Genomic DNA, 25,313 nt, shown 5'->3' on the forward strand with positions numbered 1-25,313 from the left:
GGGAGGAGGTCAGAAACAAAGGCATGTGAAAAGTATCTTTTGCCAGGATTTTTGTTTTCTTTACTAACCATTTAATATAATTCCCTCAATTTCTGAGGTCCGGCTCTGCTTCAAACAGCTGAACCAGTGGTGTTGTAGAATACACTGCAAGTTCATAGGGATTAGCACTTGGAAGGGATCAAAGACATGCATCCTTTATATTGGTACCAGAATCGATCCAGGCCAACAGATTGTTGCCAAGCTGCGTAGACCCCAGATGTTTTCCTTTTACTAACAGACATAAGCCACAATTACTTTAGTTGGTCTTCTAAAAAAAAAAGTCTCTCTTTAACATCTGTGGTGATGCTAGATTACCTGTTTTCAAAGTGACACAGATTGCAGTCTAGCTTTACCATTGTACAGCTGAATACTGATTTTTACTGAAGCAACTTAGGTTCAATATCTTGCACTGTGATCCTTAACTAGTGATCTTTTAATAATCTTCAGTCAACATCATTAATGCATATTATGCCCTACATCAAGGAACTCTAGTGGGGTCAGAGCAGAACAAGACTGTCTTGTTATTTTTCAGGTCACCAGAAGGAGTTCTGCTTCAGCAGTGATGCTTTAGATGGATACCTGTGTTTCGTATTCTGCATGCATAACTTGAGCCTTTCCCTCGACCTGCGGCTGACTATGTTCTCCAACAGTGCCACCCAACATCATGGGGGAGGAAATGAATGTGACAGTGCTGATGGGACAGCAAGTGGAGTTGATCTGCCAGAGCGATGCTATCCCCCCTCCTACACTCTCCTGGCATAAGGATGGCCATCCACTTTTCCCGAAGCCTGGCCTTAGAATGTTTGAGGATGGGAGCATTTTAAAGGTAACACACGATCACCAACACCCTTCTTTATCCAGTTCAAAAAGAAATATAGTGCGGGATGACTTCAGGACTAGTGATAGCATCTCCAGTATGCTGCTTATACACAAGAAGAATTGCCAGATACACCAATCAGCCAAAACATTAAAACCACCTGCCTAGTATTGTGTAGGTCCCTCTCATGCCACCAAAACAGCTCTGACCCGTCAAGGCATGGACTCCACAAGACCTCTGAAGGTGTCCTGTGGTATCTGGCACCAAGACTTTAACAGCAGATCCTTTAAGTCCTGTAAGTTCCAAAGTGGGGCCTCCATAGATCGGACTTGTTTTTCCAGCACATCCCACAGATCCTTGATCACATTGAGATCTGGGGAATTTGGAGGCCAAGGCAACACCTTGAACTTTTTAACAATTTTTTCAGTGTGGCAGGGCACGTTATCCTGCTGAAAGAGGCCACTGCCATCAGGGAATACCATTGCCATGACGAGGTGTATGTGGTCTGCAACAACCCTTAGGTAGATGGTACATGTCAAAGTAACATCCACATGAATGCCAATACCCAAGGTTTCCCAGCAGAACATTGGCCAGAGCATCACACTGCTTCCGCCAGCTTACCTTCTTTCCATAGTGTATCCTGCTGCCATCTCTTCCCCAGGTAAACGACACACATGCACCCGACCATCCACATGATCTAAAAGAAATCGTGATTCAGACCAGGCCACCTTCTTCCATTGCTCTGTGGTTCCGTTCTGATGCTCATGTGCCCATTGTAGGCACTTTCAGTGGTGGACGGGTCAGAATGGGAACTTTGACCAGTTTGCAGCAAGCTGCGATGCACTGTGTGTTCTGACACCTTTCCATCATGGCCAGCATTAAGGTTCTCAGCAATTTATGCTACAGTAGCTCTTCTGTGGGATCAGACCAGATGGACTAGTCTTCGCTCCCCATGCTCATCAATGAGCCTTGGGTGCCCATGACCCTGTTGTCAGTTTACCGGTTGTCCTTCCTTGGACTACTTTTGCTCGGTACTAACCACTGCATACCGAGAACACCCTACAAGACCTGCCGTTTTGGAGATGCTCTGACCCAGTTGTTTAGCCATCACAATTTGGCCCTTGTCAAAGTTGCTCAGATCCTTACGTTTGCACATTTTTACTGCTTCCAAAACATGAAGTTCAAGAACTGACTGTTCATCTGCAGCCTAATATATCCCACTCCTTGACAGGCCAATGTAACGAGAAAATCAATGTTATTCTCTTTACCTGTCAATGGCTTTAATGTTTTCGCTAATCGGTGTATGTGAAACACCAAGCATAAACGTGCAAGACATTGCAAGAGCAAGACATTTTGTTCACTCTTATTCTGTCCTCTGAATTTAAATACATTCTGGAATGAACATGTTTGTAACATTTTTATGTGTAACACTATAACTATGTAATATGTCAGGACATTTTTACTTTATTTACAGATTGACAGCTCTCAGATTCAGGACGCAGGTAGATATACCTGCGAGGCCACGAATGTTGCAGGGAAGACAGAGAAACATTACAACTTGAATATATGGGGTGAGATCATCTATTGTTCTTTTGGTTAAATTTTTCTATGCCACATCTTGGAATTTATTTCATGGTTTTTGTACAAGGTTTTTGGTTATTGTTGAAAAGTATTTATGCAAAACTTGACAATAATCCTGGATTTCTGTTTCCAAGAACAGCTGGTTTCTCACTTACTAGTTAGAGCTCTCATAACAAACAGTCATAAGCAGGGGGTCAGAAGTGTCCTGAATTAGTCCAGCTTTGTCCAGGACCCAGATGTTTCCTAGAGTGGGCAGCCAGCACTGCAGTCAACCATCTGCAGTGCATCATGGTCAGTGATGTCACTGGCGGGGCACGTTCAGTCTGCGTGATGAGGTGATGTCAGTGCTTTGTGGAGTGCTAATGGCCAGCCTCACCTTCCGTACACAGCATGAGAGGTTCTTCTGGTGCACACTACACAGTGAGGTTATGCCCCAGTCCACTACTTTCAGACCTGTTCACTGGAGCTCATTAAAGTGAACAGTCTGCAGGGGACAAGGCGTGCATCTGATGCTGCATATATTTAGGCATGAGTAAATTCCCTCAAAGAAAAACAAAAAAGAAAATGGAACAAGCAGTTTACACTGGTAAATTTGTTAGCTTTTTATTGTGAATGAAGATTGATCCCAGTGAAACAAAGTTTCTGCATGATCAAAGAGTTGGTTCTGCTGCTGAAAGCCGGCTGCTCAACGGAAAGAGCTTGCTTCTTTTAAACTTGCTTTCTGTTGTTCTGTGGAAGGACTGAGTTCACAGTAACATGCTAACCCTGCACCTGGGTACTTCATTCCATAAGTTTTTGATTCCATAATCATCTCCTTTTGGAAGTTTTAGTCCCCAGTATCAGTGCAGTGATGGTTTGTATTATAAAACTTGGAAAGCTAAGCAATTAAGTGGTTTGATATCAACTGTGTTTTGTATTCTGACTGGAAATATGCAGTCAGTTCTGTCTTGGTCGCAGATTTTAGCTGAAAAACTCTATCATGGTCTCCAGTTTGAGGAGAGCAGTCAGTAATTTCATGGTGTCTGATTTCAACAGAAAAGCTCAATCTTATATGAACCTTAGCTAAAACAGTTTATTCGATCGTGGAGTCTTCAGAACCAGACAGTTGATTCTTTTGGCCAACGGGCTGACTCCATCATGGTCTCTAGCTTTCCAAGAGACAGTCACATAAAACCTATATGAAAAAAATGGCAGTGAAAAAAATAAAGCAGACAGATCCTTGGACAAAAACATAACATTTCTCTTCAGAACACCAGACTTTTGTGGCACTGAAACAGATGGTGCCTTTTCCCTTCAGGATAATGACAAAGCTGTCTATTTCCAGTTTGAGAGTTTAAGCAAATAAAATGTTTTTTCTTATTAATACAATTTCAAAATTAAGTTACGTTGGGACACTTGCAACAAGATCGCTGTATTTTCGAAGGCTTCTGGATAGAGACTGCAAATGGACCATATAGGCCAAACTGCATAACTTTTTCCTTGTTGCTTGGTCTGAACTTATACTACTGTTTTTACTGGCTGTCTGAAAATGCTTACAGCAGCCAGAGGTAGAATGAGGAGTGGGCTACATGTCCAAATTCAGTGCTTTTTTCTTTGCTTTGTAATAAAATACCGTTTTCTTCTCACTGACATGCAAAATGTACTCCTCCATAATAATAATCCAGGTTTTTCCTTAAAAACCTGTTAAGAACATTTGTTGAATGACTGAGTGCTTTCTGTTGTAGAGGATGTGAAAAAGATATTTATTGGTTGTATGAGTTGAGCAAATGTGAGAAAACTTTCAGTGTTAGGGAAGAATATATTTGAACCCTGTGTTTAGAGTGTGTGTTGAGTTGGAGGGTAAAGATTGTTTTAGGTTGCCCTCCTGCACTAGTGTGACTCTAGAATGTTCTGGCTCTTTGGGTCACCAGTGCCTCCCAGCATCCGCGGCTCAGAAGAAGTGTCTCAGCTGACAGTGATTGAAGGCAGTCTCATCATGCTGCTATGTGAATCCAGTGGCATCCCCCCTCCTAGCCTCAATTGGGTGAAGGATGGTAAGTTGTCACATTCATGCTTAAAAAATAGCTTTAAGATGAACCATTTGTACAGGTTTGCAGGAGGTAGGTCTTCATTATTACAAAAACACACACAAACTTGTTTTTATTCTCTCTGGCTTTGTGCTTTCTTCCCTGTCCTTCTTTCAGGTTCTCTTCTATTCTAGTTCTTCATTTGAGTTGCTTTCCATTAAAGGTGGACCCGTAATGAACTTTTGACATTACAGATTTTTTAAAGGGTATCATCCTGTTTTGCTCCTGAATTTCAGTAGTTTTCACTTTGGTTCTGGTCCCTGTAGGTCTTCCCTTTGGTTGAGGACATTCTTTCCAGGTTCTGTTTTCACTGTAGCTCTTTTAGATTTTCTTTATTAATTATTCTTTTTGCTTTCTGTATGATGTAGAGTGTAGCATTCTCATTGTTTTTACTTTGTGAGATCTTGGGTTCTGTTTGTGTGTCCAGGAGCTCAGCTGAAGACAGATTCTCAAAGCCGGCTTCGCATATTATCCGGAGGTCGGCAGTTGCAGATCTCCAGTGCTGAGAGGAATGACACTGGATCCTATACTTGCGTAGCCACCAGCATGGCTGGAAAAATTGCAAAGGAATACAACCTCCAAGTATATGGTACAGCAATTATCAAAATTCTCTTCTCATCTAAACAAAACAAGAAAATATAAAAGTATGTTTATTGAGTATAAACCTTCAGTCTGTTGCTAAAACTGTGTGTACCTTAAAGGGTATAAGGGTGAGCAGGATGATGGAAAGAACAGCTGGAGAAAAAGATGTGTTGTTTCTACAGAAGGAATGTTCTTGAACTGACCTTGTCTTCTCATTTCAGTTCGCCCTTCCATCAGAAACAGTGGAAGACATGCGAGTGATGTAACAGTGACAAGGGGTAATAACATCACTCTGGAGTGTGAGGCTGAGGGGGTACCACGCCCAGCAGTAACCTGGCTCAAAGATGGGCGTCCGGTGGTGAGCAGCAGGCGAGTCTTGGTCCTCAATGAGGGCCGTCTGCTGCAAATCAAAGACTCAAAGATATCGGACACAGGACGCTATGTGTGTGTCGCTGTAAATGTGGCAGGGCAGACAGACAGCAAGCACAACGTCAATGTTCACGGTGAGTATCTCTAAGTATTGATGGCCTGAAGAGTAGGTGTACCGTAGAAGAGAAAGGCAGTGCTTGCTTTTTAAATTGTCAACAGAAAAGAATTGGGTCATTATAACATAGGAACAGAATCGGAATATTGAGAAAATGCAAATGCCTTCTGATGAAAAGTAAACACAGCAGAAGGACAAAAAGTTAACAATATTTAACAGGGGTGGTGATGACGACAAAATTCCAGTACGCTTGCGATCATTTAAGTCCAGACATAAATATGTTTAATGCAAAAATTGCTCTGATTAAATCACAGTAATTTTTTGGTCAAAAGACCTTCTTCAGCATATCCAGAACTGGCCTACTAATGTATCCTTATTAGGGTGTTGCTCAGCTTTTAATTTCAGCATATGTTTCTGGCCCTTCATAGTACCACCCAGCATCAGTGGTCAGACTCAGGTTCCGGAGAACATAAGTGTGGTAGTGAAGAACCCGGTGGTGCTCACCTGTGAGACTTCAGGCATCCCACTGCCCACTATCACCTGGCTGAAGAATGGTTGGAAAGTCAGCACGTCCAGCAATGTAAGAGTCATCTCAGGTGAGTGCTGATTTGGTTCACGATGGCACATCTTGAGTTGCCGTGGATTGGTTGTTCTGTTTTTGTGTCTTTGATAAGCAGCTTTTAGTGCTTGTAGACTGTTGCAGAAAAAAGATTGTAGTCAATGATCAAAATATAATTTAAATGTTAAAATTACTTTTAAAAATAGTTCGTAGTGAAGCTGATGACAAGCTTTGCAGAAATAGTAATGCAGGTAAAAAATCTTTCTGAAATTTTTCACAAAACTATAGTTGTAGCAGATAATGAGCATGAAGTAAAAACATATTTTGTCTGTGAGAGGGGATTTACTACAACAGGTAGACTTGGTGCCGTAGTAACTCATACAGGGCATTTACTATGATCGCAGTCCTTGATCACAGTCTGCCCGCAGCTTTGTTTGTACCTCTTGGAATAAGCCCTCAGAAATCAAAAATGGTCACATAATTTCCCCTTGGACAGCTCCATCTCTTGTTAGGTAGTTATTATGTGTCTGCAGGTCATTTTAAATGTTTACTCAGGTGATTCTTGCAGTGGCTTAAAAGATGATAATTGTTTCTTTAAGAGGGTAACAGAGATAAAATGACACATGATCTCTTTGATTAACCTAACAGAATATTTTAACAGCTGTTCACTTGCACTATTCCATTTCATCTCCTTTACTGAATTCATGTATACAGCTTTCTGTTTTGGAAACTCTCATTTTCTTTCCTCCTACACATTCAAAGAAAAATAATCACAGCATGGATTAATCAGGCTTGCTAATATAAATTTGTTGTCACTCCAGGAGGTCGAACACTGAGGTTGATGCATGCTGCAGTGGAAGATGCTGGGAGGTACACATGTGTTGTATCTAACATTGCTGGGGAAGAGAGGAAGAACTTTGACCTTGAGATCCTGGGTAATTTACTGGTTAAGCTTTCATAATCCAGAAAATCCCACAAGCTTTGAGAACTGACTCTATGGCAGGCCATGAACAGGATGCATTCTGTATCATTTTTTCTTCATTTGCAGTTCCTCCAAGCATTGCTGGTGATGGGACTGTTGAGGATGTCAAAGTCAAAGAAAGTCAGAATGTGACACTAACGTGTGAGGTCACAGGTAAGGCTTAATTAATTAACCTCCCAGCAAATCTGACTTCAACATAAAACAGTCCTCCTGGGTCTGAATTTATTTTTCATTCCAACATACTTCTGAAACATAATATATACACACACACAACCGCTCGTCCCATACGGGGTCACAGGGAATCAGAGCCTACCCAGTAACACAGGGCATAAGGGCGGAGGGGACACACCCAGGACAGGACACCAGTCCACCACAAGGCACCCCAAGCAGGACTTGAACCCTAGACCCACAGGAGAGCAGAACCTGGTCCAACCCACTGCGCCACCGCACCCCTGAAACATAATAGTTACTGTTTAACTTAGGCCAAACATACATCATGTATGTAATTCCTTACAAACAATGGCATATGTTTATTGTCTAGCACTGCATTTTCTGCCTTTATTATATTCCTCTTTTCCCACCCAGATGCTTTATTTGTATTTGAGGTGTTATGTCTCATGATCAGGAAACCCTGTACCAGAGGTCACGTGGCTGAAGAACAGGCAGCCACTAGAGGAGGATGATCGACTCAAGGTGCTAGCGCATGGGCGCTTCCTGGAAATCTTGGGTGCACAAGTTGCCGACACGAGCGAGTACAGCTGCGTGGCATCCAACACAGCCGGGGACCGCAGCAAGCACTTCAGTCTCAGCGTGCTAGGTAAGCCAAAACCCCACATGGTCTGTGAGCACAAAGTTGATTAGGGATAAAATCTCTAGCCCAAATGTTGCAGTTTTGGGTCCCAGGAGGTGCGTTGCTCTGGTACCTTTGATTAAGGTTCTTAAAATTGAGTAAAATTGCAAGCTATGGAAGTTGCTTTCGGTATAAGCACTTACATGAAGTAATGGAGGTACAATACAGTATGTACTGTAACTGCACTATTAGGGATAATACATGACAAAAAATAAGTGTAATTTTCACTCTATGATGTTAAATTTTTAGGTGCTGAAATAGTGGTATCCTTCTTTTAAAGCAACGTATTAAAGCTCTGTGTGTGTGTGTGTGTGTGTGTGTGTGTGAGAGAGAGAGAGAGAAAGAGAGAGACAGTTTACAAAGGCTAACCTAAACTACCCTGCACACAGTGTCTCCAACCATCCCAGGGTCTGGCCCCGAAGGGTCAGCGGAAGAAGTTACCGTGACACTGAACAGCCCCACGTCCTTGGTGTGTGAGGCGCAGAGTTACCCTCCTGCTATTATCACCTGGCTGAAGGATGGAACGCGCTTTGAGTCTACCCGCAACGTCCGGGTTCTGCCAGGTCAGAGGTCACACACTCAGAATAGGTCTATTAACCTTCAAACTTCCGGTGATAGTTAAAAAAATGAAGTAAGTTGAACTTTAGCTATTGATGCTTCACCTACACTAAGGTATCAGCAGCAGTTGAACACATTGGTCTTAATATCTCATATACTGTTATGTGATCAGGTGGACGTACCCTACAGATCCTCAATGCCAAAGAGGAGGATGCTGGCAGGTACACCTGTGTGGCCACCAATGAAGCTGGTGAGACGCTGAAGAACTATGAAGTCAAGGTTTACAGTGAGTAGTGTTCTGGTTGTATCAGTCCAATTCTGACATTTTTTGGGTTCAGCTCTGGTCTCATTACTTTGAGGTGGCTGTCTGTGTCCCCCTGCAGTCCCACCAGTTATCAGCAAAGACGGCATTTCTGGGGAGGGCTTTTCCTCAAAGGAGGTGAAAATCAAGGTCAACAATACTTTGACCCTGGAGTGTGAAGCCCAGGCCATTCCTGCCCCCAAGCTCAAGTGGTACAAGGATGGACAGGTGGGAGCATCACATGTACATACACACAAACACAAACATGAGACATGCAAACACACAGCCAGGCTCACAAACTGCAAAAATTTGCTTCGCCCTCTGATTGGGTTTAGTGTAATTTTTCTTTATTTTTTTGGACCTTCAGCTCCTAAAAGGAGATGGTCATGTAACCATCACTGCCAATGGTCGTATAGTCCAGATCAAACATGCCCAGGTGTCGGATACAGGCCGGTACACTTGCGTGGCCACCAACATTGCTGGGGAAGATGAGAAGGACTTTGATGTAAATATACAAGGTAAATTCTGTTCCAGTTGTCCGTCCATATGCTCGAAACTGAGCTACAATAATTAATTTCTTCTTTTCAGAGTGCTCTCTCTAGTGGTGCCTTGCAGTGTTTCATTCGGAACAAAACTGCCTGTCCTGACCCATAAGATAATTTAATTTTATAGCGCTATGTCTGAAAACTGCTTCCAGTTTTTGTAATACATGTCAGGTAGAGTAATGCTGAAATTGGTGTATTCTTTTGCTTCCTTGCTGCAGTTCCTCCCAGTTTTCAGAAGCCTGAAGGAGCAGGAAATAAGACCACCCCAGACAGTGAGACTAAAGATGTGGTTCTGAACAATCCCGTTTCATTGTACTGTGAAACCAACGCTGTGCCCCCACCTATACTTACATGGTACAAGGATGGGCAGCCATTAGCCTCCAGTGACAAAGTGCTGATCTTGCCTGGTAAAGACCAAAATTCTGTTGTTACTGAGGATGGAGGAGAGGGAGTGTGATCAGTTTACTGCATATAGCTCTTAATGTTTTTATTGCACGATTTCCAGGAAAAGGGGCTTCTAGGGAACCGGAGAGGAGCAGATAATGAGGAGGTGTTATTTCCTTTCTCCCTATTATTCCCTCACCTTATTGCAGGGGGACAGGTGCTACAGATCCCCAGGGCTCAAGTGGAGGATGCTGGGAGGTACACGTGTGTGGCAGTCAATGAGGCTGGGGAGGATTCCATCCAATACAATGTCAGAGTGCTGAGTGAGTAACACTCTACACAGGTCACAACCTAAACAGTGTTTTGAGTGGGCTGTTTCCCTTGGAAACAGTATGTTGTGAAGAGTAGCATGAGGCTGAATAAAATTCCTTCCAAGACAACATTGGAAGGAATTCCTTCCAGCATTCCATTGAACAACACTGAGCTTTTGAACACTGGATGTCTGGACAGATAGCCAAATGGAATAAGAACTGTGGAATGAAAACAATGCTTTTTCAGTAGGATGTTACACTTTGAAATGTGAAAACCGTGTGCTATGATAGACTTGTGCCATAAAGCACAATGTCCTACTTGGAGGCAACTGCTAAAACAATTTGCTTCTTCAGATCTATTTGCAGTGGGGAAAATAATTTTGAAAAGTATGGTTCTGTGCATGAAGCTATTGGAAAAAATAAATATGTGTTCTGAGAGTCTTCCAGGATGCCCCTGACTTGCTCCTGACTTTGAATGTTTAAAGGGACTGTGTGAGTACAAAGGTAATCCTCTACCGTGTCACAGTTCCCCCTACTATCAGGGGTACGGGTGTGGACCTCCCAGAAGAGGTGATCGTGATAGTGAACAAAACCACCATGCTGGAGTGTCATGTGGACGGCAGCCCTACCCCAAAGATCTCTTGGCTGAAGGACAACCACCATCTGATCCCAGACAGCAGACACAGACTAATTTCCAACGGAAGGACTCTGCAGGTGACCGAGAGTTCCTCTGTTGCTTTTCTTTCTTCATAAAATAGACGACTGAAACGTTAGCCCACCTTTCATTAAAAATTCAAATTGTCATAGAATTTGCAGACTCCACAACTCCCTTTAATTTTGTTCTATCAAAACAGTTGAGTGCAGCTTAATGTGCATGTCCCAAGTTAAAACTGTCCCTGAACGTATGTCCACAGATGTCTTCTGTGTTTATGACTTGAAAAATGCTCAGTGCTAAAATAAGTATGGGGTGGCTTCCAGGTGTTTAATGCTCGGGTCACGGACACAGGACGCTACATCTGTTTGGCAGAGAACCTGGCAGGCAGTGCAGAGAAATCTTTCAATCTTAATGTTCACGGTAAGCAAAATGGATCCTCACAGAAGCAGTCCGTTGGTTTACTATGAGTCGTGATTTTGGTTTTCCATTATCTCTTATGTTATATGACAAGCGTTCTGGATCATTGACCATTTGAGCTTTTGACCCACAGTGCCACCGTCCATTGTTGGTACGAACCCAGAGAATGTCAGCGTGGTGGTGAACAACTTTGTCTCGTTGACTTGTGAGGCCACAGGCTTCCCCCCTCCCACCCTCAGCTGGCTGAAAGAGAGGAGGCCAGTGCAGGCTAACACCAATGCCCTGATAATGCCAGGTAACAGCCACTTGTCCAAAACTGATCTTGACATTTGGAACCTTCAGCAAACCTGTTTTAATTCCACCGTATAACCAGTACTTTTTCGTAATGTTTTCTGACTAGCGGTGAATCTAAATCTCATAACCTAAGTGGCGGTTTGACTTTCTTACTCTGTCTGAAATGCTTTGTTGTTATTTACTCTGATTGAGGAAAAGCAGCTGTGACAAAAAGTCACAGGTTAAGATCTAGAGACAATAAAACCTGTTGTGATGTTCGTGGTGACGGAACTTGAATCTTCATTTTGTTGATAAAATGTACTGTTGTGTAACTAGTTCAGTTAGTGAAACTGTATGGTGTCTTCATGAAGATGTCATCAAGCCACCAATGAACGGAATTACCTTCTGTCAAAGTTGAATGCACATTTCTTACATCTCTGTTCTATCTCCAGGAGGTCGCACCCTGCAAATCCCACGGGCAAAGGTGTCTGATGGTGGAAAGTACAGCTGTGTGGCTATGAATCCTGCAGGAGAGGCTCAGAGGCTCATCTTCCTGACAGTCTTTGGTCAGTATACAGGTTTTTAGACTCCCCCATCTAACTGGACAGGGTTACCTGGAATACCTGACAGCTGTTTGGTTTAGCAGTTCTACTAAACTGCTCCACTGATACAACTATGGTCATATTTCCAGATGGCATTTGTGATATGCATGTAGCAGAAGCAAGTGTAAACTAATCCTGGAAACATTTCCGACAGCTTAAGTGGTGTTTGGATTTAGTTGTGTGGTGGATTACTGATGTACTGTATTTCAATGAATGGAATGCAACTTTATCAAAGCAAACAAAAAGAGATTAAAAATTACAGGATCTATGCCAAAAGTTTCTTCTGCTGGGATGTTTAGCGAGGCAGCAATATGAGCATGGTCCCTCCATGTGTTCCTGCAGTGCCCCCCAGCATCAGGGACAGTAGCGGAGACCTGCCCGTGCAGGTGAGTGTTCGCGTGGGGAATGCGGTAACTCTGGAGTGTGAGTCCAATGCCGTACCCCCGCCTACCATTTCATGGTATAAGAATGGGAGGACGGTCACGGAGTCTGCAAACCTTAGGATCCTGGCAGAAGGACAGATGCTGGAAATCAAGGGTGCTGAGGTGAGCCAAGATGCTTCTGCATGGGTTCAAAAGCAGCATCTGTTTTCACTGTCATGTCACATGATGTAACTCGTTGCTGGTTCTCTTTCATTCTCTCCCTCAGGTATCTGACACAGGCCAATATGTCTGCAAGGCCACCAATGTCGCTGGCCAGGTGGACAAGAACTTTCATCTGAACGTTAATGGTAAGATGCTTTTGACAGGTAGTGATCCATAGTAGTGCTTACGGAGTTTAACTGGAGACTGGACTGCCTGTACGCTAGATGGCATTCACCTCATTTGCTGTGTGTAGAGACAATTCTTTGTAGAAATTCCCCTAAACATATTTATTACATAAGAAAAAGATGTCAATAATGTCTTTAACCAGTTGCAATTTAAGTGCCACTGCAGTGGGTATGAAGTGAGGAAGTGAATTTGAGAAGATATGTTCTTCATGCAGTCCTTCCCAGCATTGACAACCCTGAGGATGAGCAAGTGACAGAGATCATAAGCAACCCAGTCACTTTTGCCTGTGATGCCACTGGCATCCCCCCACCCAGTGTCACCTGGCTGAAGAACTCCCAGCCCATAGGTAAGCTGACGTGGCCAGAGGGAAGCAGTTGAGGTGTGACTTGGGCCTTGTAGTGGCCCAGTTGATTCTGAAGGATATGTTAAATACTTTCCTTTCCAGTGACAAGTTGAATGCTTTCCTAGAGAATGCTGAATCCCTGGAGATGCACATCCTCTCAGGAGGCAATAAGCTCCAAATTGCCCGCTTGCAGCTGTCTGACAGCGGCACCTACACCTGTGTGGCATCCAATGTGGAGGGCAAAGCCCAAAAGAACTACCACCTTGACATCCAAGGTTAGGAAGAGTCTGTTGAAGTGGATACCTACAGATGGACCCACACATAAGCACCCTAGTGGTCATTTCTGATCTAACTGAATGTGTTGTTTTCCAGTCCCTCCTAGCATTGCAGGCTCTGAGTTACCCAGTGAGGTCAGCGTGTTGGTAAATGACAGTGTCCAGCTGGTGTGTCATGCACAGGGGACCCCAACACCTACCATACAGTGGCTGAAGGATGGCGAGGCAGTTATGAGCTCTGAGAACCTCAGGTAAGTCCTGGGCATAGGAATTTGCAGAATATGGGAGACCTACACCAAAACAACTCAGTCACTTTTGAGTCTTAATATGAGTGTCATTTCCCCACAGGATCAGCCCGGACGGCACCACCCTGAGCATCACAGAAACACTCACCTCCCACATTGGGAAGTACACTTGCGTTGCAACCAATACTGCAGGAGAGGAGGACAGGATATTCAATCTCAATGTGTACGGTGAGATTACACTTTAATGAGCTGTCTTTGTTGGCCGTGCTATTCTAATTGATCTCAGTATTATTTCATTTTGTTAAAATTAATTTGTGTGGGCCTATGTAAAGGGCTGGGAAAATATTTTGTTCTAAATTTAACAAATACCTGTATAGAGCTGGTTGATTTTGTCAGACATCAAAGCTACCTGCAAATTATTGTGCTGCTGAACAATGTTCAATAAGTTTTCAAGTCATGGATTGAGTTTAAAAGGCTTTATTGATATTTCTATGTATCAGTAAGTCGCACCAACGATGGTTTGCTCACCTCTCCTAAGACTCCTCAGTTAAATCTTCGAAGAGGGTTTTTCAGGGACTGCTGGTTACAATTTATTGACCGTCTATGGTAGACTGGGCTGTGACATTTCTGAGTTGCTATGAGGGTGAGATGTCTCTGGGTTGGTCTGAAGCTAAGTTGTTTCCACAGTGCCCCCTGTCATCCAGGGCAATGGAGAGAACACTCAGCTGCTTACAACAGTTCTGGACAGCTCCATCAGCATTGAGTGTGTGGCCACCGGAACTCCTACCCCACAGCTAAACTGGCTGAAGAATGGCCTCCCCTTGCCTATAACATCCCAGATTCGCCTGTTGTCAGCTGGACAGGTCCTCCGGTTGGTCATGGGTTCTTCTCACAGGGATTTTATATACCATTAGCAATGTGCATTACCTCGTCACCTAATGAGTCTGCGTGTGTGTGTGTGTGTGTTCTGTGACCTGTTGGTTTGCTGTCTTTGTATTATGTGTACAAAATATAAATTGAAATAACTTTTATCATTTTTAATGTAGCGTTGGAAAAAAAGATTCAGAGCCGTAAAATTCATAACTTTTGTAGTTTATAGATTCAAAGGTGACAAGCTTTGTGAAACTTAATAGATTTAGCTGTTTTTACAAGGAAGCCTTCTCAGTTTAAGATAAGCACTGATATCACTTCTCCTTTCATGATCAGCATTACCAGGGCACAGGTGCCTGATGGAGGCGCGTACACCTGCGTGGCCTCCAACCGAGCAGGTGTGGACAACAAGCATTACAGAGTGCTGGTGTATGGTGAGTTTGATCCCACAGCTCTCTCCCTACTATTAGCAAATTTATCTGATACCTTTATTTATGTTCACATCCATCATTTATCAATAACTAGTGCATGATTTCAGTGGCCCAGAGTTTATCCTGGAAGCACAGGGTATTGACGCAGGGTAAACCCTGGACAGGACACAGTCCTTCACAGGGAGATTTCACATTCACACATTTAACTCACACATGCACAGGGGAACCCAGTACCTACCATACAGTAGGTGTATGATAGGCTTTTGGCATAACTGCTTTTCCAAGTGGGTAGTCACACAGACAGGCACTGACTCATACATTCACACACTGAAGGAAATTAAAAGTCACCAGTTCACCTGAAAGACATGTCTTTGGACTGTACAAGGAAGCCAGAGCACATAGAGAAAACCTGTGCAACTCATTTTTTTTTTAAATATCAGTTACTCACTTCATCTACTTGTATTTACAAGTATTAAACAGGCTGAAACACCACCACTGGGATGAATTTGGTTTGGTTACTTTCCTTAACTATACCATCAGATGAGTTTGAAACACCAGCCATGGTATAATTTTTCTCAGAAATTGTGCCTAAGTATATTTGCAGAAGTTGATAGCATTGTCTTTTTAGCCCAACAGAAAGTTTTGGCTTCTTATCCACTGTTGCTTAACCATTTTTACTGCTTCTCTCTCAGTGCCACCCAACCTGGACAATGCAGGTGGCAGTGAAGATGTGACAGTGGTTAGGGGGCAGCAGATTGTGTTGACCTGTGTCTCAGGCGGGACCCCCGCACCCAACATCTCTTGGCTGAAAAACAGTGAGCTCCTGCAGAGGGGTGCGAATGCCGCTGTCCTCAACCAGGGAACGACTCTACAGGTCTCCCAGGCCCAGCTGGAGGACACAGGTCGATACACCTGCGTGGCCACTAATGAGGCGGGCGAGGTCAGGCGACACTTTGACCTTAAAGTGTTGGGTAAGGGCCGAGCCAGACCCTGAAAGCTAAGCATAGACACGAAAGTTACAGCATGTGAGACATGTGCAAATGAATATTAAGAATAGAACAGGATTCGCTAACTTAGTTAACGAAGTTTATTAGACTATACTAATGTCTACCAAATGATAATCAAACCACTATTGATAGCATTTTCGTACTTTAAACACTGTAGTCCAATCCAAATGGCAGTATGTACCATTTGTATATGTAAGCTGGTGTTATACTTGTGCCAGATATTATGACGCTGTGTTGATTTAATTGTTGTTGTTTCATGGGATTTCCCTATCGAAGACCCCCCACGTATCAACGGCTCAGGTACACCCACTGAAGTGTCCGTGGTAGTGAACAACGTTGTGGAGTTACTTTGCGTGGCTACAGGGATCCCAAGCCCCTCCCTCACTTGGATGAAGGACGGAAGGCCTCTCCCCCAGGCCAATGCTCTTCGCATCCTGAGAGGTGGGGAGGTGCTGCAGGTGCCCTTGGCTCAGGTATTTAGGCTGCTCCTTTCTGGCATATATATGTGTGCTTTCAGCTATGATGTCTAAATGTCACTGTATATAGTCACCTGTACATATGTGACATAGGTGGAGGACACTGGACGGTACACTTGTTTGGCCACCAGCTCAGCAGGAGAGGATGATAAGGAGTTTCTGGTTCGGGTTCACGGTGGGTCCAAAAGTACATTTTACAATAGCTGTTGCTGAAAATAGAGAGTATATCTATCAGTCGGCCATTTGTGATGAAACTGTCATCAAAACTTACCCTGCAAAACGGTGCTGTCTTTGGTCAAGTTTTTCAGCACCTGTTAAGTCAATGTTATAAAGTCATGTGTCAGCTTTGTTGTTCAATCTAAGTGAAATATCAGTAGCAGCAATAAGACGGGACGTGACGTGTGATGTTCTAGTTCCTCCCAACATCGCGGGAGAACGTGGTCCCCAAGACGTTTCTGTGCTGCAGAACAGACAGGTAACACTTGAATGCAAGTCTGATGCAGTGCCACCCCCCACCCTCACCTGGCTGAAGAACAGGAAGCCACTACAGGTAAGCCCACTTCTATGATCCCAGAGACAATCGCAACAGTCTGATGATACAGATACAGATCAGAAAACAGGCACATTTCATTGAAATACCTTTTGCTTGCTTAAAATTGCCAATTTAACTTGAATGAATACAAAGTATGTTGCTGTTAATGTGGTATGATGGTGAGGTGAATAATGTTGATGCCAGCATCCTTTTTGTTTCTGGGCTTAACTGGTTTACTCTGCACAGGCTTCTCCACGGGTGCGAATCCTGTCCAGTGGACGATACCTCCAGATCAACAATGCAGAGTTGGGGGACACTGCTCAGTACACCTGCATCGCCAGCAACATTGCTGGCAATACCACACGGGAGTTTAGTTTGGTGGTCAATGGTATGCAAAAAAATATATATTCGCTTAATATCAAATATGTACATTTTTTTGTCATTACACTTCTGATAAAGTTCCAAGGTGTGCCAAAGTGTGTGAATTCAGGTAGTCTCCTGTAAATACTGTCACCTATTAATGAAATGTGTGTGTGTGTTTGGTCTGGTTCGTAGTGCCCCCAACCATCCAGGAAGGTCCTGCAACACTGTCTGTGCACTTTGAACAACCAGCAGTCCTGGAGTGCAATGCGAGTGGGGTACCAACCCCACGCATCACATGGAGAAAACATGGAGCTGTACTGACAGGAAATAACCCCAGGTAACCTACTCATAATAGGTGAAGGTGTTAGATACTGTGGCAGATGTAGTGGAAAAATTAAGCTTTTTCTTGTGAACTCATTTTTCCATTTTTGAATCTAGGTATACATTTGCAGACGATGGATCGCTACACATCCACTCTGCTCAAGTGACAGACACTGGACGCTATTTATGCATGGCCACAAACCAGGCTGGAACACAGCGCAAGAGGATAGATCTGCAGGTTAACGGTGAGGATGAATGGTCTTCAGTGTATAGCTCTAAGGTATTCTTTCAAGGTATCTGAACTACCTCCTAATCTTTGAAACCATGTCATCAGTCGACCAGTGATTGGTAACAGATTCTTCCTTTCCCTGTGGTGGGCAACAGTGCCTCCGAGCATCACCCAGGGACCTACCAACATGACGGTGACTGTCAATGTGCAGACCACGCTTTCCTGTGAGGCCACAGGCATCCCCAAACCATCTGTTACCTGGAAGAAGAATGATCGCCTACTTAACACGGACCAGAACCAGAATATGTACAGGTTGACTGAGGTTTCCTGAGTTCCTTCCGTTGACAGTGCTTCCATGTTGTTGCCACTTTTACTGCTATGTTGTTTCTTGCCACTACATGTTCTTGTGTCATGTAAGCTTTCTGTATCAGTGTAACCTTGTGCATCCTTCCAAACAAGGTAAAAGCTCCTAAGGCCCATCGCAGTCATTGGTCCCTGTTGTGGTTCCCAGGTTGCTGTCGTCAGGGTCCCTGGTTGTCATAGCACCCACTGTAGAAGACACTGCTCTCTATGAGTGTATTGTATCCAACGAAGCGGGACAGGATCAGAGGGTGATCAAGCTGACAGTGCAGGGTAGGGATGAACTGTTAACTGTGAGATTTTGTCCTTAAGGTTGGTTAGTTTCACAGCAATTCATTAAGTTCACCCATACTGTATGCTGCTCCCAGTTCCTCCCTTCATTGCTGATGAGCCCACAGAGCTGGTGGTGAGTCGGCTGTCTCCGGGAATCATAAGCTGCACTGCATCTGGAGTACCAGAGCCAATCCTGCTCTGGAGCAAAGATGGAGCCAGGCTCCCACAGCAAGGTGACGGATTCAGGATCCTTCCATCAGGTGAAAGACTCCTTCATGCTTTTACTTTGATATGCTAAAATGAGGTTTTCTGCAGCCTGAGTGACACTCTGCTATATGCACCATTCAGGTTCAGTGGAAATCTTTGCTGCTGAGCTGAGTCACACAGGCAGGTACACATGCATGGCTAAGAATGCTGCTGGAACTGCCCTCAGACACGTGCAAGTCATGGTCCACGGTGGGTGCTTATTGTAGTCAGTCTAGAGTCTTACTTTAAGGAAGCTGTCTAGAGATGCCCTGCTGTCCATCTAATGAATCCCTTGTCTTGTCCACCACCCAGAGCCCCCAGTGATTCAGACCATCATTTCAAACCTAGACGTCATTCTCAGCAATCCCATCACCCTTCCATGCAGAGCCAAAGGATACCCACAGCCTTCCATCACCTGGCAGAAAGAAGGCATCAACATCCTCACCTCTGGTTAGAACTGCATGGTGAAACCTTCAGAGAGAAGAGAGGGTGACAGTGTGAGCAAGTTACCATGATGGTTTTTTTTTTCTGAAGGAAGCTCTACTACTTTCACTTTCCAGGTGGTGGTTTCGCGATCTTGCCCAGTGGTGATCTTCAAATTGCACGAGCTAAAGTGGAGGACTCTGGGAATTACATGTGTGTAGCTCAGAATCCAGCTGGCACTGCTCTGGCTAAGACCAAACTAAAAGTGCAAGGTACATTGTTATCGCATTCTCGACTAAAAAAAATCCTTACTGAGATTGTATCTATCACAATGCCAACATTGCCCATTGGAGCTTACATGTCACTTACTATCTTTCTGGTCTGTGATGTATATATTTCTGAATACTTCATTGTAGATGGGGCGCGGGGGCGCGGGGGCGCGGGGGCACAGGGGGTTGGACCACAGTCCTGCTCTCCAGTGGGTCTGGGGTTCAAGTCCCGCTTAGGGTGCCTTGCGATGGACTGGCGTCCTGTCCTGGGAGGGGTCCCCCTCTGGCCTTACGCCCTGTGTTACCGGGTAGGCTCCGGTTCCTCGTGACCCCGTATGGGACAAGTGGTTCTGAAAATGTGTGTGTGTGTGTGTGTGTGTGTGTGCTTCATTGTAATTATGAATACGGTTTTTGTGTCATCACTTTGTGTGTTTTTCCTCTGCAGTTCCACCAGTCATTATCTCACAGATGAAGCATTACGTTGTGGCTTTGGACTTGTCCATCACACTACTGTGCCAGTCGGAGGGGCACCCTACCCCTGAAATCACATGGCACAAAGATGGGCAACAAGTTACAGAAACCATGCGACAGCGAGTACTGAGCTCAGGGTCACTACAGATTGCCTTTGCCCAGCCTGACGACACTGGCCGCTACACCTGTACTGCTGCTAATGCTGCTGGGTCCAGTAGCCTAGAGATGAACCTCATCGTGCACAGTGAGCACCTGAATCTCCTTGCAACATAGCAGAGTCTAGAAATAACTCCCTTTTCCAGGCCACGGTGTTGTCTGGTTTTTTCCCATGTGACTATGTGGTATGATCAAGTTCTAAAACTTATCATTTATACTGTACTAAAGAGTACTGTATTGTTATGGATGCTTGAAATGTCATCCAGTCTCCTTCCATTCAGCTTCATTTTGATTTATGGGAACAGAATAAAGTAACACAGAATGAGTTCGGGTGAACTGAGAAGATGTAATGTGACAGCAATGTTTTTGTCCTAAGCTATACATTTATTCATTCAGCTGATGCTTTTCTTCAAAGCAACTTACAACATTAAGCTACCTATAATTATTCACAGCTGGGGAATTTTACTAGAGCAATTTAGGGTAAGTACCTTGGGTATTACAGCAGGAGGTGGGACTCAGAGGAAATAAAGAAAAAATTAAAATAATCAAAATAAAACTGAAAGAAAGGAGAGTTTATAACATTCTAAGCATCCATTATATTACAAAGAACGTAGTCAGCATCACAGTTAAAGACTTCTAGCATTGTTTCCAAAAGTGGCAGGAATGTTGGGACACAACCATATCATCCAGACAGATTAATTTGAAGGTACACAATTGTTGAAATACATAAATCTCTGAACTTTTAAATCACACAATGTACTTATATCAATGGCTTTTAGAGGACTAGCAAGGGTTTGAAGGTTCCCGGGACCACTGGGCTGAGCATCAGTGTATAAGTGTAAAAAGCTATGACATAACTAGTATTTTCAGTTTAAATATAATAACAATAGTGAATTCTCAACAAATGCATTTTGTTTAAACACAGATAATGTATGCAGCCAAAATCTCAGAGATGAATATTTAAGACGTTAGATGGAACAAAAAATGGAATACACTGTGACCTAATTAGGCCAGGGATCATTAGCCTACGGTTAGAACAGCCTTCGGTAGATACTTAGACTTTACCTTTGTATGTAATAAACTGCAGTCCTCTTTAATGTGTTAATTTGCACAACTCTTGCACGCGTGCACTTTATGTAGTCTGTGTAGGTAACTCTGTGTTGTTTTATGTAGCACCATGGTCCTGGAGGAACGTTGTTTTGTTTCGCTGTGTACTGTACCAGCTGTATATGGTTAAAATTACAATAAATCCTCTCTTGTCTTGTGTGTAAAACCCTCTCTGTTCTATGCCTTCTGTGCCTGTTCTTTTTCCAGTTCCTCCATCCATCCGTAGCAGTGAGTCAGAGCTATCTGTGGTGGAGAACTCCCAAGCCATCCTGTCCTGCTTCGCTGATGGAGTTCCACAGCCACTCATATCTTGGGAGAAAGAAGGAATCCCCCTCAGAAATGCTGTGGGAAAACACACCATTTTGCCATCAGGGGACCTGATCATAGAATCCTCCCAAGTAAGTCACATAATGGCTAGGGATCTACTTAGGCTGAATCGTTAGCAGAACAGTTAACAGCACGAAAGCATTTCGATCGACTTGATTTTTTCACAGCATGAGGATTCTGGAAGTTACACCTGTTCAGCCACAAATAACTTGGGTGAAGACAGCAGGACAGTAACCCTATCTGTCCACACCCACCCAGTCTTCACGGAACTGCTGGGAGATGTGTCTGTGAATAAAGGAGAGTACCTCCTTCTGAGCTGTGGAGTAACAGGCATTCCCCCTCCAAAAATCACCTGGGCATTCAACAACAACATCATTCCAGGTACCTGCTGCACTCATTGTTGTGGAGGAAAACATCTGTGTCCTTTAGAGCTGATCCAGAATAACCTGTATCCATGTGCCCGGTAGCTCGCTATGATCACGTGAATGGACATAGCGAGCTGATCATTGAGCGCGTCAGCAAAGACGATGCAGGCACCTATTCTTGCACTGCTGAAAACAGCGTGGGTTCCATCAAGTCCCTGGGCTTTGTGTCCATTAGAGGTAGGGTAGGCCTTCACAGCACTGACTTTGAGTTGATCTCCAAGGGCAGCAGTTGGTCAGAGTTAGATGATGCCTTTTATATCCTGTCCAGAGCCTCCAATCATCGATGGAGACTTCCACTCCAACCGAATTGAGCCCCTTGGTGGAAACGCTATCCTAAATTGTGAGGTCAGGGGAGACCCACAGCCGACTATCCAGTGGAGCAAGAAGGGCGTCAACGTCCAAATCAACAACCGCATCCGACAGCTTGATAATGGCTCTCTGGCCATCTACGGCACTGTGGTAAAGTATTACATCTAATGTACTTCTCATTTCTTTCTTTCTTAATGCCTTGGGATTCTAGTTAAATCCTGATTACATGTCGTGTATGTCTGTTCATTTGGATGTGAAACTAAACCATTTAGCTGGATAAGTTAAAGGGAAGGGAAAGGATGGTGAAGACCGCCGTTTTTTCCATGTTGTCATACTAGACATTTAAACTTTTTGCATTTATTGATGTAGATTTTTTTAGGCTGCTATGGGATTTTTTTCCTCAGAATGAAGATGCTGGAAACTACATATGTATTGCTACCAATGATGCAGGGGTTGTGGAGCAAAGTGTCACCTTAACCCTACAGAGTAAGCCTTCGCTCTTATATGATATGATGTTACACAATACAATGTGATGGCTGGATGTCCTGTCTTAGGACATAGATGACAATGTTTTTTGTTAATACAAATAAGAACATGGTTGATAATCATTTGTTGACCTCATCTCACAGGTTCCCCAACCATCACAGTGGAGCCTGTGGAAACAGTGGTGGATTCGGGTGCCACCGTACTGCTTAACTGCCAGGCAGATGGGGAACCGACTCCTGTCATTGAGTGGTCCCGAAGGGGACAGCCTCTACTGAGCAGTGACCGGGCCACTATCCTGTCCAATGGCTCTCTCCGCCTGGTGGGAGTGCAAAAGGAGGACACGGCTGAGTATGAGTGTGTGGCCCGCAACCTTATGGGCTCTGTGCTGGTCCGTGCGCTGCTGACTGTACGTGGTGAGTGGTTCGACATGCATCTTCTTGGCTTCTCCCCTATACATGGTATCCATGTTGTGACACATCTGGTTGCTTTCTAGTGCATGGGGGTTTCTCAGAATGGATGAACTGGGGCCCTTGCAGTGTCAGCTGTGGACTGGGGGTGCAGAGGAGGCTGCGACAGTGCAACAACCCCTTGCCTGCCAACGGAGGGCACCACTGTGCAGGGTCTGATGCTGAGACACGTAGCTGTCAGGGCAAACCATGTCCCGGTAAGTATTTTAAAAATACACAATAAAGTCATGAGTAGGGGAATGTCTCTGTTGCCTATGAAGACACAAATATTATAATGAATGGAATTTTAAACAGGAACGTTAGAATGATCCACTCCATATTAGATACAATGAGGTGTCAGTGTTTAGCTGTTTCTTAGATTACGTTTATTAATTTAGTAGATGCTTTTTTCCAAAATGATGTGCGGATTACGGTAACAAATGTGCATTTCACAACAAAGGACTTTAGATGCATGCATGATTTTCAAAGCACATTCGGTCTTTCCAGTCCCACAGTTTTTACACCTGTACTATAAGAACTGATAGTAAATACAAAGGTGACCTTGACAGGTGACAATGAAGTTTGCAGAGCAGTTGTGCTATCAGGAGAGAATTGTGTCTGAAAGAGATGTGTTTTTAGATGCTTCTTGAATGTTGAAATGGATTCAGTAATTTCCCTCTAGCAATTTCCAGTGCGTCAGCCTCCTGCCAGCTCACACAAACTGTTCAAGCGAACAGCATTTCTTCTGTCTTCCTTCTGTTCACCAGCAAAGTGATCCCAGTTAGCCTGGAAGTTGCTGAAGGCTCTTCTTTTGTACTCCCATGGTTTCACTCTAAAGTCGTTTTTGTCCATCTGTAGTGTTTATCACTCTTAATAATCATGTTCATGTGTGCAGTGGATGGAAGCTGGTCAGAGTGGACAGCTTGGGAAGAGTGCTCTAGCACCTGCGGTCAGGGAAACAGGACCAGGGTGCGCACATGCAGCAACCCCCCAGCCCAACACGGAGGACGTCCCTGCGAGGGCAAGGCAGTGGAAGCCATCGTGTGCAGCATCCGACCCTGTCCTGGTGAGTGACAGGTGCTCTTCATAGCAACAGAATGCTCCTTGTATCTCTGTGTCCTCCCAAAATTGCTGCAAAGCCCACAGCCACCACAGTGACTCATAGTAAGCATCGAGTGGTAAATGTGGTTGTTTTCGATTTACTGTCCTCTTTACAGTGGCTGGTAACTGGGGTGTCTGGTTGCCTTGGGGCCCCTGCAGTGAGACCTGTGGCAAAAGCATGCAGACGCGGATCCGTTTGTGTAATAACCCACCTCCTTCATTCAATGGGCCAAAATGTGAGGGGCCAGATGCACAGACACAGGTGTGCAAAGATAGACATTGCCCAGGTAAATGAGGCTGGAATGAAGCGTCTCTTCTGATTTCCTCTGAAGGTATGGCCTGCTGTTAGTAATCGCAGTCTCTTCGTCCCCTTCTTCAGTGGACGGAAAGTGGTCAGCATGGGTGGGCTGGGGGCCTTGCAGCGTGTCTTGTGGTGGGGGGACACGCCAACGCACACGCTCCTGCACCAGCCCAACGCCTCAGCATGGGGGGCGGCAGTGTGAGGGGAGTAACATCCACATTGACTTCTGCAACAGTGAACCCTGCCCCAGTGAGTGACCCATTTTACCGCCAGTGCACTTCACAGCACTTCTACCTGTTTTTGCTTCAGTTACAAAGCACCCATTTCTAATTCAGCTTCCTAGTTCCCTGAAACAACCTCAGTTTTATTATTAACTTTAATTTTAATGTGCCATATTTATGCTCTCTTGTGTTGTGCTGATTATTTTGTTCTTGTATGCACATGTCCTCAGTCCATGGTAACTGGGGTCCATGGAGCAGCTGGGGAACCTGCAGCCGGACATGTAACGGGGGTCAGATGCGTAGATATCGCTCATGTGACAATCCAAGACCCAACAGCGGGGGCCGTGCCTGTGCCGGGGCTGACACACAGATCCAGAGATGTAACACAGCCAACTGCCCAGGTGAGGCCAACACTCACCACACCATTGGGAAATCCTCTATGACCAAATCTGTACAGTACAACAAAAAGAGGAATAGCCTTGCAGGTTCTTTGAGTGATGAGGGGGCATGGTGGTGCGGCAGGC

The 25,313-nt window shown here is 44.4% G+C and overlaps 1 protein-coding gene across 1 annotated transcript in view; it reads left to right on the plus strand.

Annotated features, from left to right (window-relative positions):
• The window catches only part of hmcn1 (hemicentin 1), a 95,259-nt gene that overhangs the window by 59,173 nt on the left and 10,773 nt on the right, over positions 1-25,313 (plus strand). The window contains exons 41-92 of the mRNA XM_018754230.2: positions 690-865; positions 2,331-2,427; positions 4,348-4,470; positions 4,931-5,092; positions 5,307-5,588; positions 5,998-6,165; positions 6,950-7,063; positions 7,177-7,263; positions 7,736-7,927; positions 8,350-8,523; positions 8,691-8,804; positions 8,902-9,047; positions 9,187-9,337; positions 9,583-9,771; positions 9,958-10,071; positions 10,586-10,773; positions 11,038-11,134; positions 11,265-11,426; positions 11,857-11,970; positions 12,349-12,551; positions 12,655-12,736; positions 12,991-13,122; positions 13,245-13,394; positions 13,492-13,645; positions 13,743-13,867; positions 14,327-14,510; positions 14,846-14,943; positions 15,633-15,911; positions 16,224-16,420; positions 16,517-16,598; positions 16,837-16,973; positions 17,202-17,343; positions 17,511-17,655; positions 17,757-17,884; positions 18,024-18,180; positions 18,380-18,501; positions 18,597-18,761; positions 18,850-18,957; positions 19,060-19,197; positions 19,308-19,442; positions 19,885-20,154; positions 21,381-21,571; positions 21,668-21,881; positions 21,968-22,102; positions 22,194-22,384; positions 22,639-22,720; positions 22,864-23,133; positions 23,214-23,384; positions 24,062-24,232; positions 24,384-24,554; positions 24,647-24,817; positions 25,020-25,190. Coding sequence (XP_018609746.2) covers positions 690-865; positions 2,331-2,427; positions 4,348-4,470; positions 4,931-5,092; positions 5,307-5,588; positions 5,998-6,165; positions 6,950-7,063; positions 7,177-7,263; positions 7,736-7,927; positions 8,350-8,523; positions 8,691-8,804; positions 8,902-9,047; positions 9,187-9,337; positions 9,583-9,771; positions 9,958-10,071; positions 10,586-10,773; positions 11,038-11,134; positions 11,265-11,426; positions 11,857-11,970; positions 12,349-12,551; positions 12,655-12,736; positions 12,991-13,122; positions 13,245-13,394; positions 13,492-13,645; positions 13,743-13,867; positions 14,327-14,510; positions 14,846-14,943; positions 15,633-15,911; positions 16,224-16,420; positions 16,517-16,598; positions 16,837-16,973; positions 17,202-17,343; positions 17,511-17,655; positions 17,757-17,884; positions 18,024-18,180; positions 18,380-18,501; positions 18,597-18,761; positions 18,850-18,957; positions 19,060-19,197; positions 19,308-19,442; positions 19,885-20,154; positions 21,381-21,571; positions 21,668-21,881; positions 21,968-22,102; positions 22,194-22,384; positions 22,639-22,720; positions 22,864-23,133; positions 23,214-23,384; positions 24,062-24,232; positions 24,384-24,554; positions 24,647-24,817; positions 25,020-25,190 — 8,121 coding nt within the window. The remainder of the gene's footprint in view (positions 1-689; positions 866-2,330; positions 2,428-4,347; positions 4,471-4,930; positions 5,093-5,306; positions 5,589-5,997; positions 6,166-6,949; positions 7,064-7,176; positions 7,264-7,735; positions 7,928-8,349; positions 8,524-8,690; positions 8,805-8,901; positions 9,048-9,186; positions 9,338-9,582; positions 9,772-9,957; positions 10,072-10,585; positions 10,774-11,037; positions 11,135-11,264; positions 11,427-11,856; positions 11,971-12,348; positions 12,552-12,654; positions 12,737-12,990; positions 13,123-13,244; positions 13,395-13,491; positions 13,646-13,742; positions 13,868-14,326; positions 14,511-14,845; positions 14,944-15,632; positions 15,912-16,223; positions 16,421-16,516; positions 16,599-16,836; positions 16,974-17,201; positions 17,344-17,510; positions 17,656-17,756; positions 17,885-18,023; positions 18,181-18,379; positions 18,502-18,596; positions 18,762-18,849; positions 18,958-19,059; positions 19,198-19,307; positions 19,443-19,884; positions 20,155-21,380; positions 21,572-21,667; positions 21,882-21,967; positions 22,103-22,193; positions 22,385-22,638; positions 22,721-22,863; positions 23,134-23,213; positions 23,385-24,061; positions 24,233-24,383; positions 24,555-24,646; positions 24,818-25,019; positions 25,191-25,313) is intronic.

This window comes from Scleropages formosus, chromosome 9 (genome assembly GCF_900964775.1).
Source record: "Scleropages formosus chromosome 9, fSclFor1.1, whole genome shotgun sequence".
Lineage (NCBI taxonomy): Eukaryota > Metazoa > Chordata > Actinopteri > Osteoglossiformes > Osteoglossidae > Scleropages > Scleropages formosus.